The 16,032-nt window shown below is 41.3% G+C and overlaps 1 protein-coding gene across 6 annotated transcripts in view; it reads right to left on the bottom strand.

Annotated features, from left to right (window-relative positions):
- Positions 1-16,032, bottom strand: part of DCC (DCC netrin 1 receptor) — a 634,243-nt gene that overhangs the window by 202,642 nt on the left and 415,569 nt on the right. For all 6 annotated transcript variants that reach the window (XM_075267856.1, XM_075267865.1, XM_075267883.1 and 3 more), the window contains exons 6-7: positions 9,334-9,488; positions 6,554-6,674 (exon numbers count right to left, since the gene is read on the bottom strand). In XM_075267856.1, the coding sequence (XP_075123957.1) occupies positions 6,554-6,674; positions 9,334-9,488 (276 nt within the window). The remainder of the gene's footprint in view (positions 1-6,553; positions 6,675-9,333; positions 9,489-16,032) is intronic.

Raw genomic sequence — 16,032 nt, 5'->3', positions numbered from 1 at the left:
CGGACCGATCTTCACCAAGTTTGGTACACAGATACTTCAGGTGTCCGGGAAGGTTTATGATGAGGCCTCAACTTGCTCGGACGTACCATTCCGAAGATACAGCTTTCCCAAAACAATGACCCCCCCCCATTAGCCAATACAAAGCTGCAAGTCTTTCACTCATATTCCAACTGCAACTTGTTACACAAGGTCACATTCACACAGCTTTACTCAAGGTATCCATAACGACCGATTGCAGGTTTTTCACTGATATCCAAACTGAGATACACATGATCACATGACACTTATGGACACACACACAAACAACATACAAAATACACCAGTGCAAAACTGGGCAATACCTATGTGGTCACTACACAAACAAAAAATGGAATATACCCGTGAAAAGCCAGGTCCTTCTGCTAGTCTCTTATGTATATATAAAAATGACGTTCAGTCTGTCCATCTGTCTGTCTGTTCTTTATGTGCAACCAAACGACTGGACTGATCCTCACCAAATTTGGCGCACACGTACATCAGGTGTCCGGGAAGGTTTTAGACCATCTCAGGTCTTAGCACTCTAGCATGTACCATTCGTGAGATACAGTATTCCCCCCAAAAAGTCCAGCATTTGACAATACAAGCCTGCAAGTCTTTCACTCATATTCCAACTGCCATAAACATGGTCACATGTCCCTTATCAACCAATAGAAGCTCGCAGGTGCTTAGTCTTTACATACACACAGCTTTACTCCAGGTTTCAATAACAACTCAGCCATTTTTCTTCACTGCTGTATGTCAGCTTTAAAGGGGCAGGACGCTGTGGATGTCACTGTTACACAAGGTCACATACACACAGCTTTACTCTAGGTTTATATAAACAACCGATCGCAAGTTTTTCACCAATATCCAAACTGAGATACACATGAACACATGGCACTTATGTACCAATTAGAGATGAGCGAACAGTGTTCTATCGAACACATGTTCGATCGGATATCAGGGTGTTCGCCATGTTCGAATCGAATCGAACACCACGTGGTAAAGTGCGCCAAAATTCGATTCCCCTCCCACCTTCCCTGGCGCCTTTTTTGCACCAATAACAGCGCAGGGGAGGTGGGACAGGAACTACGACACTGGGGGCATTGAAAAAAATTGGAAAAAGTCATTGGCTGCCGAAATCAGGTGACCTCCATTTTAGACGAATAGTGGATTTCAAATCCGGGTCATATGAGAATGTGAACTTTGTGACTATGAGACAGGGATAGCTGTACAGGCAGGGATAGCTAGGGATAACCTTTATTTAGGGGGGAATGTTATTAAAAATAACTTTTTGGGGCTCTATCGGGTGTGTAATTGTGATTTTTGTGAGATAAACTTTTTCCCATAGGGATGCATTGGCCAGCGCTGATTGGCCGAATTCCGTACTCTGGCCAATCAGTGCTGGCCAATGCATTCTATTAGCTTGATGAAGCAGAGTGTGCACAAGGGTTCAAGCGCACCCTCGGCTCTGATGTAGCAGAGCCGAGGCTGCACAAGGGTTCAAGCGCACCCTCGGCTCTGATGTAGGAGAGCCGAGGGTGCACTTGAACCCTTGTGCACCCTCAGCTCTGCTACATCAGAGCCGAGGGTGCGCTTGAACCCTTGTGCACACTCTGCTTCATCAAGCTAATAGAATGCATTGGCCAGCGCTGATTGGCCAATGTATTCTATTAGCCTGATGAAGTAGAGCTGAATGTGTGTGCTAAGCACACACATTCAGCTCTACTTCATCGGGCTAATAGAATGCATTGGCCAGCGCTGATTGGCCAGAGTACGGAACTCGACCAATCAGCGCTGGCTCTGCTGGAGGAGGCGGAGTCTAAGATCGCTCCACACCAGTCTCCATTCAGGTCCGACCTTAGACTCCGCCTCCTCCGGCAGAGCCAGCGCTGATTGGCCGAATTCCGTACTCTGGCCAATCAGCACTGGCTAATGCATTGTATTGGCTTGATGAAGCAGTGCTGAATGTGTGTGCTTAGCACACACATTCAGCTCTACTTCATCGGGCTAATAGAATGCATTGGCCAGCGCTGATTGGCCGAATTCCGTACTCTGGCCAATCAGCACTGGCTAATGCATTGTATTGGCTTGATGAAGCAGTGCTGAATGTGTGTGCTTAGCACACACATTCAGCTCTACTTCATCGGGCTAATAGAATGCATTGGCCAATCAGCGCTGGCCAATGCATTCTATTAGCGTGAACTGAGTTTGCACAGGGGTTCTAGTGCACCCTCGGCTCTGCTACATCAGATTGCTACATCTGATGTAGCAGTGCCGAGTGTGCATCAGATGTGTAGTTGAGCAAAACTGACTCAGCACTGCTAAGTCTGCATTCGCATAGGAATGCATTGGCCAGCCTTCGGCCAATCAGCGCTGGCTCTGCCGGAGGAGGCGGAGTCTAAGGTCGGACCTGAATGGAGACTGGTGTGGAGCTATCTTAGACTCCGCCTCCTCCAGCAGAGCCAGCGCTGATTGGTCGAGTTCCGTACTCTGGCCAATCAGCACTGGCCAATGCATTTCTATGGGGAAAAGTTAGCTTGCGAAAATCGCAAACTGACAGGGATTTCCATGAAATAAAGTGACTTTTATGCCCCCAGACATGCTTCCCCTGCTGTCCCAGTGTCATTCCAGGGTGTTGGTATCATTTCCTGGGGTGTCATAGTGGACTTGGTGACCCTCCAGACACGAATTTGGGTTTCCCCCTTAACGAGTTTATGTTCCCCATAGACTATAATGGGGTTCGAAACCCATTCGAACACTCGAACAGTGAGCGGCTGTTCGAATCGAATTTCGAACCTCGAACATTTTAGTGTTCGCTCATCTCTAGTACCAATGAAAACTCACATGTACTTCAGTCTTCACAAACACACATCTTTACACCAGGTTTCCATAGCAATCAACCCATTCTTAGGCCACTATGCAAACAAAAGATGAAATATACCCATGGAAGCTTGGTTCTTCTGCTAGTTCTTTATATATTTTAGATTACTTTTTATATTTTATTATTTCATATATTCTTTATGCATTGGATTATTTAGATTTTTTTAAAATTATTTTATATAGCCTTTATATTTCTATTTTATGTACTCTTTATATTTTTATTATATGTTATGTTTTATTATTTATATTTTTTATGCATTTATATTATTTCAGATTTATTTAATATTTATATGTTTTATTATTTTATATTTTTTATGCATATATATTATTTTATATTTGTTTAATATTTATGTTTTATTATTTGATATATTTAGATTTTAGATATATTATTCTTTATATATTTCGATTTGATGTATTCTTTATAATTTTTTCCATTATATAAATTTTGTTATTTTATATAAACCCCTTCCCATCCAGACCAAATTTGTCTGTAACTAATTTCCCTCCCATTATATTCTATTGATGCTGCCCATCTATAAGCAGTCCTCCTCCAATTCCGACCAAAACCCCCCAATTTTTTTTTCCATGAGAACCCCTTTGAGAAGACCACAGATCCGATTTGGCCTCTGAGACCCCCACCTATCAGCAGAGCGGAGGAGTTTTATCCCCCATCCTGGGGTGAACATTGTACTTTGGATATCTCTGTGGCTCCCATTGAAATGAATGGTCCAATACTCCATTCAGAACAGAGGACAAAACTCCTCCATTCTCCTAATCACTCGGAGTTTCAGAAGTGAGACCCCCACCAATCCGAATGTTATCCCCTATCCACAGATTATTAAAATGGGAATAGCGTTTTAAGAATAAAGACGCAGGTCCGTGCTAAGCTGTAACACAGAGCTGGAGCCTGCTATAGTCTAATTCTTGCTGTATCAATGATCTGTGATGTGTTCTCCGATGACCCATTTCTGAGCAGGTGACCTTCTCTGAAGAACATTCATGGATTTCTCCACCTTACAATGGACCAGTGATAAAGATCCATGTACGTCCACCAAACAAAGAGGCTCTGGAGAATGACAGCCGGAGATAAGGATCCGGAAACAGACTCCATAATGTATATATGGAGAAGACAATTCCCACTCCAGCTCACCCCGGCCCACCCTGAGAAAGGGGCGACTTCTGTAATTCATCACAAGGCCACCAGGTGGCGATAACTGCGGAATATTATAATGAGATGAAATTATTTGGACTTTCAGATCCTTTCACCTTTCATCTATCTATCTATCTATCTATCTATCTATCTATCTATCTATCTATCTATCTCTATCTATCTATCTCCTATCTATCTATCTATCTATCTATCTATCTATCTATCTATCTATCTTCTATCTATCTATATATCTCTCTCTTTTCTATCTATCTATCTATCTATCTATCTATCTATCTATCTATCTTCTATCTATCTTCTATCTATCTTCTATCTATCTATCTATCTATCTATCTATCTATCTCCTATCTATCTATCTATCTATCTATCTCCTATCTATCTATCTATCTATCTATCTATCTATCTATCTTCTATCTATCTATCTATCTATCTATCTATCTAATATCTATCTATCTATCTATCTATCTATCTATCTCATATCTATCTATCTATCTATCTATCTATCTATCTATCTCCTATCTATCTATCTATCTATCTATCTATCTATCATCTATCTATCTATCTATCTATCTATCTCCTATCTATCTATCTATCTATCTATCTATCTATCTATCTCCAATCTATCCCTCTATCTATCTATCTATCTATCTATCTATCTATCTCCTATCTATCTATCTATCTATCTATCTATCTATCTATCTATCTCCTATCTATCTATTCATCTATCTATTTCTCTCATATCTATCTATCTATCTATCTATCTATCTATCTCCTATCTATCTATCTATCTATCTATCTATCTATCTCCTATCTATCTATCTATCTATCTATCTATCTATCTATCTCCTATCTATCTATCTATCTATCTATCTATCTATCTATCTATCTATCTCCTATCTATCTATTCATCTATCTATTTCTCTCATATCTATCTATCTATCTATCTATCTATCTATGTTGGTCTTATGTTTCTTTTTTCTCTTTCTACAGTATATCTACTGAGCAGTATAGCCATTTCTATATGTTTCTCAGTATACACCTATAGATTATATATAGATATATTACAGCTTTCTCTATGATATTAATATTTAACCCTATTAGCTGTACAGATTTTTCTTGTGTGTTTTTCCTTTTTCTAATAAGATGACCTTTCTGAGCTGATGCATTTCTTTTTCTTCATGGTTTGCATCAATCTATAAATCTATGAATATCTGGAGAGATCTGTGAATATCTATTGGAATCTCTGAACATCCGTCCTCTCTGTAACAAGCAGATAAATAATGGATAGCAGGGAATCCTGGGAATGTAATTAAACCGGGGTCCGGGAAAATTAGATCTAACACCGGCACAAGAACTGCAATTCTCATTACATGGAGTGGATAGCGCCCAACAAGACAGGAGAAGATGGGAAAGTGGCGACTTTTCTTGCGTTGACACCCCCTTCCCCTTTCCACCTGCCCACCCCCCATCTTCAGTGCAGTTTCATCTCTCTGAGTGTCACCAGACCATAACAGATGAATAATTAATGTACAAATAAATGTATCTAGATTGGACTGATATAGAATGAGGAGGGGGTTGTCTCATATACAGAATGGGGGGGAGTCTCATATACAGAATGGGGGGGAGTCTATATACAAAATGGGGAGGGGGAAGTCTCATATACAGAATGAGGAAGGGAACATCTCATATATAGAATGGGGAGGGGGAAAGTCTCATGTATAGAATGAGGAGGGGGGGAAGTCTCATATACAGAATGGGGAGGGAAAAGTCTCATATATAGAATGGGGAGGGGGAAAATCTCATATACAGAATGGGGAGGGAGGAAATCTCATATATAGAATGAGGAGAGTAGGGGTCTCATATACAGAATTAGAAGGGGGATGTCTCATATATAGAATGGGGAGAGGGTGCCTAATATACGGAATGAGAAGGGGGATGTCTGATATAAATAATGATAGAGGAGGGGGTGTCGGATAAGCAAAATGAGGAGGGGGAAGTCTCATATAGAATGAGGAAGGGAATGACTCATATACAGAATAAGGAGCGGGTATCTGATATATAGAATGAGGAGGGGGTGACTGAAATATAGAATGAGGATGGGGATATCTCATATACAGAATGAGGAGGGGGATGTCTGATATATAGAATGAGGAGGGGGATGTCTCTTATACATAATGGGGGTCAGTGGTATAAGTATGAATACATAGACCACTTACATTGGGGCGACCAGCCATTGCTCCCATAACCCTGGACCATGATGCTTTGCAGCAGGAAATACATTCAATCTTTCCTTCCCTTTGATCCAATGTGGTGGAGAAGCAACGACAACCCTGCCGGCTCTGCTATACGGTGCCAGAAGCCGTTGTCAATGTTTCAGCCACCTCGACCACCAGGCAGGTGAGAAGTGAAATAACACAGTAGGATTTGCCTCACCAGCAGGGGGCAGACATTGTATAGGTATGACATGCAGCAGAGGACACTCACCGGGGTCTGGAATGATGAGCTGCGCATACGTCTCCGCTGTCCCAGCTTCATTTTCTGCTATACATTGATAATAACCTTCATCGGACCTCACCAGGCCCAGAATCCTTAAATTGCTGCCCCCCTGTAATGCAGATGATGAGAAGGGACGATTACAATAAAGCAATACAATGTAGCAGAGCTGTAATTGTCATCTAGCCATTAGAGGTTGCTGAGTAAGCGGCCATTTTCTTGTGGCCTGGACATGCACAGTCAGCTCTGCCCGAGGCCTAGAAGATTGAAACCCAGGATGGAAGAATACACAGAGAGAGGCCGTTCCTAAAAAGATGGAGGCGGCGCTGGAGAGTTCTCTCACAGCATTGGCGACGCCCCCAGTGCTGCGAGAGAACTCATTTGCATACCAACAAAAACCGGGATTCCTACTGAATGGCGGCGCGGAGAAGACATCTAAAGGTAGGAGAAGAATAGCCTTTCTTAAAGTTATTCCTACTTGTTTGTCAGAAAAAGAAAGGGTATCCAATGGAAGGATCCCTTTAAAGAGATAAAAAGAAGTGGTTGAAAAAGTTTTCATACCCTTTAATAAAGGGGCCCCTGACGGCCGCCAAGAGTCTTTTTGTGGCCCTTAAAGGGTAAGTTCACACAAAGAATTTTGCAGCGGAATCCACCTCAAAATCTTCCTAAAAAAATACCTCCATTTTTTTTTTTTTTTTTTATATATATTTTTTTAAAAAAATACCTCCATTTTTTAAAGGTAAAGTTTAATGCAGATTCCGCCTCAAAATCTGTCTGCAAAAACCTCTGTGTGAACTTAGCCTAAGAGTGATGATCTGAGCTCCAGATACCGAGTAGCCATTTCAATAACTTGGTTTTCTTTCGTTGCGTCGCCTGCTGGATGAGTCTGTGTCTGGGGGCGATGTACAGCGTGAACGTGTCAGCTCCTCATCGCTGTAGCTTTAGCCCTCTTTGTGCTATGGCACCTGCGGGAATCATCACCGGTGGAAAAGTTTAATCGAAACTGTTCTGCCGGCGGGCGAACCTTTCATGAAAGAGACAAATGCGCAGCATCTGAACCCTCGCCAAGAAGGGAGGCTGCAGTGTAAGTATACAGCGTATTCCACACAAGGGATGTATACTATCAGCACTGGGGGGCGACACCAACTAACCAGAGGAGTCCATCAGCAGAAAAGTAATATTCTTTTGTAGGGATTGCAGGAGTTGTAGTCATATTGACCCTACCATTGCCCTAGATCACCAGGTATGCTGACTGTAACCCCTTTACTGCCATAATCCACCAAGCATACTGACCTTAACAGCCCCTTTATCACCCTAGACCACCAGTTATACTGACCTCAATAGCCCCTTTATCACCCTAGACCACCAGTTATACTGACCTCAATAGCCCCTTTATCACCCTAGACCACCAGTTATACTGACCATAATAGCCCCTTTATCACCCTAGACCACCAGTTATACTGACCATAATAGCCCCTTTATCACCCTAGACCACCAGGTATACAGACCTTAATAGCCCTGTTATCATCCTACACCACCAGGTATACTGACCTTAATAGCCCCTTTATTACCCTAGACCATCAGGGATACTGACCTTTACAGCACCTTTAACATCCTAGACCAACAGTGATACTGATTTAATAGCCCCGTTATCACCCTAGACCACCAGTAATACTGAACTTAATAGCCCCTTTATCACCCTAGACCACCAGGGATATTGACCTTTATAGCCCCTTTATCGCCCTAGACCACCAGGGATACTGACCTTAATAGCCTCTTTATAACCTTGACCACCAGTGATACTGACCTTAATAGCCCCTTTATCACCCTAAACCACCAGGGATACTGAACTTAATAGCCCCTTTATCACCCTAGACCACCAGGGATACTGAACTTAATAGCCCCTTTATCACCCTAGACCACCATGTATACTGACCTTAATAGCCCCTTTTAGCACCCTAGACCACTAGATATACTGCCCTTAATAGACCCTTTATCACCCTAGACCACAGGGATACTGACCTTAATAGCGCGTTTTCTTCCCTAGACCACCAGGGATACTGATATTAACCCTTCTCATCCCTAGAAGACGTAGACATTAACCCCTTCTCTACCCTAGACTACCGTCCTTGTATGCATGTTCCCAGTGGGGAGAGAATAGTAGCCACAGGCAGACATCTACGATAATAGCTTAATCAGGAAGATTCAACATGCCCGATCTTTCCTTCCATCTTTCCGGGTAGACTTGGGATAACATTATAGCTAGAAGATAGTTGATGGTTATGCTGAAACTGGTGGATTTGGACAACTTTACTATTACAGTCTGTGTCCGAGCCCAGGTCCATGATTCACTAGCCACAAAGGCTTGTCGGGTATATTGATTGTAGTCTATATGATCAGCAAGGACCAAAGAAGATGTGTCCTATTCCTATTCCCTGTACTGCGCCTTTAAATCAAAGCCGGGACTATAAAGATTAACAATATGTCATAATCCATAGCAACCAATTAGCTTACAGGCGCTTTATTGGGCTAATGAAGGGAACAGGTGTCTAGTTGCCATGATGATGGTACACATCCTCGTATAATCGGATGCAATATTTTGCAGCTAAAAAAACTGAATGCAACATTTAAGGCTTTATAGAACATTGTCTCCGAAAATAAAACCAAACTCCAAACATGAAAAACACATCCAAGATTTCCGTTTCTTCTTTCCATTTTCTTTGATACCCCCCTAGGGGGCCAGAAAACCCGTTTAAACAGGGATGACTTACCACTATCTGGAAGTAGTCACTGGGGATGACCACCTCGCCATTCTTGGTCCACTTCACCGTGGGAGGCGGCTTTCCCGATACAGCACATTCAAATTCGATGTCCATACTTTCATAGGCGTACAGATTGGCTGGGTGATTCAAGAACCGCGGGGGCACTGCAAAAATAAGAGGGGAACACAAAGAAGTCCATATAAATGTCTAAATATAATAGAAGCATGACGCATGGCTATGTGCACGAACCTCAAGGCATGGTTGTAGTCGAGGACATCAAATAAGTCAAGGCTCTATTCACAACACCATCTTGACTTCAGTAAATACAAAATCAACTTCAAAAGAAGTTGAAGCTATTATTATGCGAAAACGTAGCCCCACCCCTGAAGATCAACTCACAATTTCTATTATTATCAATTTTTAAACTATGTTTCAATGTTTAATTGAGAATATATATATATATATATATATATATATATATATATATACATACACACATATATATATGTCTTACTCTTTAACTCTGACTACTAAGCCTAATAATAGACTGACACTTGCAATTTTGTAGGGGTTTTCTTTGCAGCACTCACCTCATTTACATCACAAACAGGATTAAAATAGAAAAAAAAATCCCCACTGACCCATCATTACATCACTACTGACAATAGATGATGTCACAGCTTATCTCCTCCCCCTCCATGCACAGAGCATGTCTAGAAAAGTCTCCATAGACCTCAATAAGTTGGTCCAGGCTATTGCTGCCTATGGCCATGACACTGCTGTAAAGCAGATCCCTAAAAGCTGTTAACATGACAAAGGAGAAGCTCCGGCTATCATGGACAGAAAACAGAATAAGAAAACTACAACAAAAAATAAAAACCGAAAAAAGTGATAGATTTCATTATCAGGTTTTAACAAATAAATTTTAAGAATTGTTGGCACATTCCCTTTAAATCTTATGGTCAGTTTGTAACTCATCATAGTCAGCGGGAACTCGGGTGTAATAACAATCGTCCTCCAATATTGCAGGTTTTATAGATCATGTGACCATTCCCTTTAGGCAGAGACCTTTCAGATTTTAATGCACATAGTTAAGTGGAATTAATGTGCGAGCGGAGACTTGGTATCATTAGATGTGATCATTACTATATAGATTAGAGGTGTGACGGAGAGGGAGGGGGGAGGAGAGAGAGGAGGATGGAAAGATGACCGTGAGGGAGAAGAGGAAGGGGCGATAAATCATAGAGAATAAAAGAAAGAGAGAAGTGCAGAGAGAAGAGGAAGAAAAAATGAAGATCTGTGATGTCACAGTACAGGATAATACACACAGTGATGTCACAGTACAGGGATAATACACACAGTGATGTCACAGTACAGGGATAATACACACAGCGATGTCACAGTACAGGATAATACACACAGTGATGTCACAGTACAGGATAATACACACAGTGATGTCACAGTACAGGGATAATACACACAGTGATGTCACAGTACAGAGATAATACACACAGCGATGTCACAGTACAGGATAATACACACAGTGATGTCACAGTACAGGATAATACACACAGTGATGTCACAGTACAGAGATAATATACACAGTGATGTCACAGTACAGGGATAATACACACAGTGATGTCACAGTACAGAGATAATACACACAGTGATGTCACAGTACAGGATAATACACACAGTGATGTCACAGTACAGAGATAATACACACAGTGATGTCACAGTACAGGATAATACACACAGTGATGTCACAGTACAGAGATAATACACACAGTGATGTCACAGTACAGGATAATACACACAGTGATGTCACAGTACAGAGATAATACACACAGTGATGTCACAGTACAGAGATAATACACACAGTGATGTCACAGTACAGGATAATACACACAGTGATGTCACAGTACAGGGATAATACACACAGTGATGTCACAGTACAGGATAATACACACAGTGATGTCACAGTACAGGGATAATACACACAGTGATGTCACAGTACAGGGATAATACACACAGTGATGTCACAGTACAGGATAATACACACAGTGATGTCACAGTACAGAGATAATACACACAGTGATGTCACAGTACAGGGATAATACACACAGTGATGTCACAGTATAGGATAATACACACAGTGATGTCACAGTACAGGATAATACACACAGTGATGTCACAGTACAGGGATAATACACACAGTGATGTCACAGTACAGAGATAATACACACAGTGATGTCACAGTACAGGATAATACACACAGTGATGTCACAGTACAGAGATAATACACACAGTGATGTCACAGTACAGAGATAATACACACAGTGATGTCACAGTGCAGAGATAATACACACAGTGATGTCACAGTACAGGATAATACACACAGCGATGTCACAGTACAGGATAATACACACAGTGATGTCACAGTATAGGGATAATACACACAGTGATGTCACAGTACAGGATAATACACACAGTGATGTCACAGTACAGGATAATACACACAGTGATGTCACAGTACAGAGATAATACACACAGTGATGTCACAGTACAGGCATAATACACACAGTGATATCACAGTACAGGGATAATACACACAGTGATGTCACAGTACAGGGATAATACACACAGCGATGTCACAGTACAGGATAATACACACAGTGATGTCACAGTACAGAGATAATACACACAGTGATGTCACAGTACAGGGATAATACACACAGTGATGTCACAGTACAGGATAATACACACAGTGATTTCACAGTACAGAGATATTACACACAGTGATGTCACAGTACAGGATAATACACACAGTGATGTCACAGTACAGAGATAATACACACAGTGATGTCACAGTACAGGATAATACACACAGTGATGTCACAGTACAGAGATAATACACACAGTGATGTCACAGTACAGAGATAATACACACAGTGATGTCACAGTACAGGATAATACACACAGTGATGTCACAGTACAGAGATAATACACACAGTGATGTCACAGTACAGGATAATACACACAGTGATGTCACAGTATAGGATAATACACACAGTGATGTCACAGTACAGGATAATACACACAGTGATGTCACAGTACAGGGATAATACACACAGTGATGTCACAGTACAGGGATAATACACACAGTGATGTCACAGTACAGGATAATACACACAGTGATGTCACAGTACAGAGATAATACACACAGTGATGTCACAGTACAGAGATAATACACACAGTGATGTCACAGTACAGAGATAATACACACAGTGATGTCACAGTACAGGGATAATACACACAGTGATGTCACAGTATAGGATAATACACACAGTGATGTCACAGTACAGGATAATACACACAGTGATGTCACAGTACAGGGATAATACACACAGTGATGTCACAGTACAGGATAATACACACAGTGATGTCACAGTACAGAGATAATACACACAGTGATGTCACAGTACAGGATAATACACACAGTGATGTCACAGTACAGAGATAATACACACAGTGATGTCACAGTACAGGATAATACACACAGTGATGTCACAGTACAGGATAATACACACAGTGATGTCACAGTACAGAGATAATACACACAGTGATGTCACAGTACAGAGATAATACACACAGTGATGTCACAGTACAGGGATAATACACACAGTGATGTCACAGTACAGAGATAATACACACAGTGATGTCACAGTACAGGGATAATACACACAGTGATGTCACAGTACAGGATAATACACACAGTGATGTCACAGTACAGAATAATACACACAGTGATGTCACAGTACAGAGATAATACACACAGTGATGTCACAGTACAGAGATAATACACACAGTGATGTCACAGTACAGGGATAATACACACAGTGATGTCACAGTACAGAGATAATACACACAGTGATGTCACAGTACAGGATAATACACACAGTGATGTCACAGTACAGAGATAATACACACAGTGATGTCACAGTACAGAGATAATACACACAGTGATGTCACAGTACAGGGATAATACACACAGTGATGTCACAGTACAGGGATAATACACACAGTGATGTCACAGTACAGAGATAATACACACAGTGATGTCACAGTACAGAGATAATACACACAGTGATGTCACAGTACAGAGATAATACACACAGTGATGTCACAGTACAGAGATAATACACACAGTGATGTCACAGTACAGAGATAATACACACAGTGATGTCACAGTACAGAGATAATACACACAGTGATGTCACAGTACAGAGATAATACACACAGTGATGTCACAGTACAGGGATAATACACACAGTGATGTCACAGTACAGAGATAATACACACAGTGATGTCACAGTACAGGATAATACACACAGTGATGTCACAGTACAGAGATAATACACACAGTGATGTCACAGTACAGAGATAATACACACAGTGATGTCACAGTACAGGGATAATACACACAGTGATGTCACAGTACAGGGATAATACACACAGTGATGTCACAGTACAGAGATAATACACACAGTGATGTCACAGTACAGAGATAATACACACAGTGATGTCACAGTACAGAGATAATACACACAGTGATGTCACAGTACAGAGATAATACACACAGTGATGTCACAGTACAGAGAAAATACACACAGTGATGTCACAGTACAGAGATAATACACACAGTGATGTCACAGTACAGGGATAATACACACAGTGATGTCACAGTACAGGGATAATACACACAGTGATGTCACAGTACAGAGATAATACACACAGTGATGTCACAGTACAGAGATAATACACACAGTGATGTCACAGTACAGAGATAATACACACAGTGATGTCACAGTACAGGGATAATACACACAGTGATGTCACAGTACAGGATAATACACACAGTGATGTCACAGTACAGAGATAATACTCACAGTGATGTCACAGTACAGGGATAATACACACAGTGATGTCACAGTACAGGGATAATACACACAGTGATGTCACAGTACAGGGATAATACACACAGTGATGTCACAGTACAGGGATAATACACACAGTGATGTCACAGTACAGGGATAATACACACAGTGATGTCACAGTACAGGATAATACACACAGTGATGTCACAGTACAGGGATAATACACACAGTGATGTCACAGTACAGAGATAATACACACAGTGATGTCACAGTACAGGATAATACACACAGTGATGTCACAGTACAGGGATAATACACACAGTGATGTCACAGTACAGAGATAATACACACAGTGATGTCACAGTACAGAGATAATACACACAGTGATGTCACAGTACAGAGATAATACACACAGTGATGTCACAGTACAGGGATAATACACACAGTGATGTCACAGTACAGGGATAATACACACAGTGATGTCACAGTACAGGGATAATACACACAGTGATGTCACAGTACAGGGATAATACACACAGTGATGTCACAGTACAGGGATAATACACACAGTGATGTCACAGTACAGGGATAATACACACAGTGATGTCACAGTACAGGGATAATACACACAGTGATGTCACAGTACAGAGATAATACACACAGTGATGTCACAGTACAGGGATAATACACACAGCGATGTCACAGTATAGGATAATACACACAGTGATGTCACAGTACAGGATAATACACACAGTGATGTCACAGTACAGGGATAATACACACAGTGATGTCACAGTACAGGGATAATACACACAGTGATGTCACAGTACAGGGATAATACACACAGTGATGTCACAGTACAGAGATAATACACACAGTGATGTCACAGTATAGGATAATACACACAGTGATGTCACAGTACAGGGATAATACACACAGTGATGTCACAGTATAGGATAATACACACAGTGATGTCACAGTACAGGGATAATACACACAGTGATGTCACAGTACAGGGATAATACACACAGTGATGTCACAGTACAGAGATAATACACACAGTGATGTCACAGTACAGGGATAATACACACAGTGATGTCACAGTACAGAGATAATACACACAGTGATGTCACAGTACAGAGATAATTTATACAGACACAGTAAAAATAACAAAGAACCTTCAAAATACCTTAAAATTCCTTTACAATAAAGAAAGAAAGCGCGGTATAAAAACAACTACAAAGGCAGCGTCTTCTATGGCCGGGGACATTGTGTGAATCCTCTGAATTATGTAGAGATAAGTCTCTCTCATTATCTCCTGCCTGGAGAACCCGGACCCCCTGCTTCCCTCCCCCAAGGCAGAGGTGCGTATCAACATTATTAGGGGGATGTCGAATTCCTACATGAAGGTCTGAGATGCTGAAAATCCTCCTTTAATGTCTGGTTTCTAATACATGAGATCCCCTAGGACCCGGCCTGCCATGTGCAGCTTGTGGCTACAGACTCAACTATTGTTTTACCAGTTTTTACACACTGCACATTTCATGCTTAGGATTACTAAAAGATCTGCTTTTTCGTTAGGAACAGCGCCACTGCAGTCCACAGGCCTTGTCTGGTACTACAGCGCAGCCTCATTCACTTGAACGCAGAGGAGCTGCAATACCAGGCATGGTCTATAAACAAGAAGGGCGCTGTTTTGGAGGACAGACGTCGGACTTCCTGATATCCTGATCCTTGTCGGCTCCTGGTTACCCTGAATATTACTTGTTGT

Source organism: Leptodactylus fuscus, chromosome 1, assembly GCF_031893055.1.
Source record: "Leptodactylus fuscus isolate aLepFus1 chromosome 1, aLepFus1.hap2, whole genome shotgun sequence".
NCBI classification, from domain to species: Eukaryota; Metazoa; Chordata; class Amphibia; order Anura; family Leptodactylidae; genus Leptodactylus; species Leptodactylus fuscus.
Note: the sequence above shows the minus strand (reverse complement) of the source record. Positions and strands in the feature narration are given on the sequence as shown.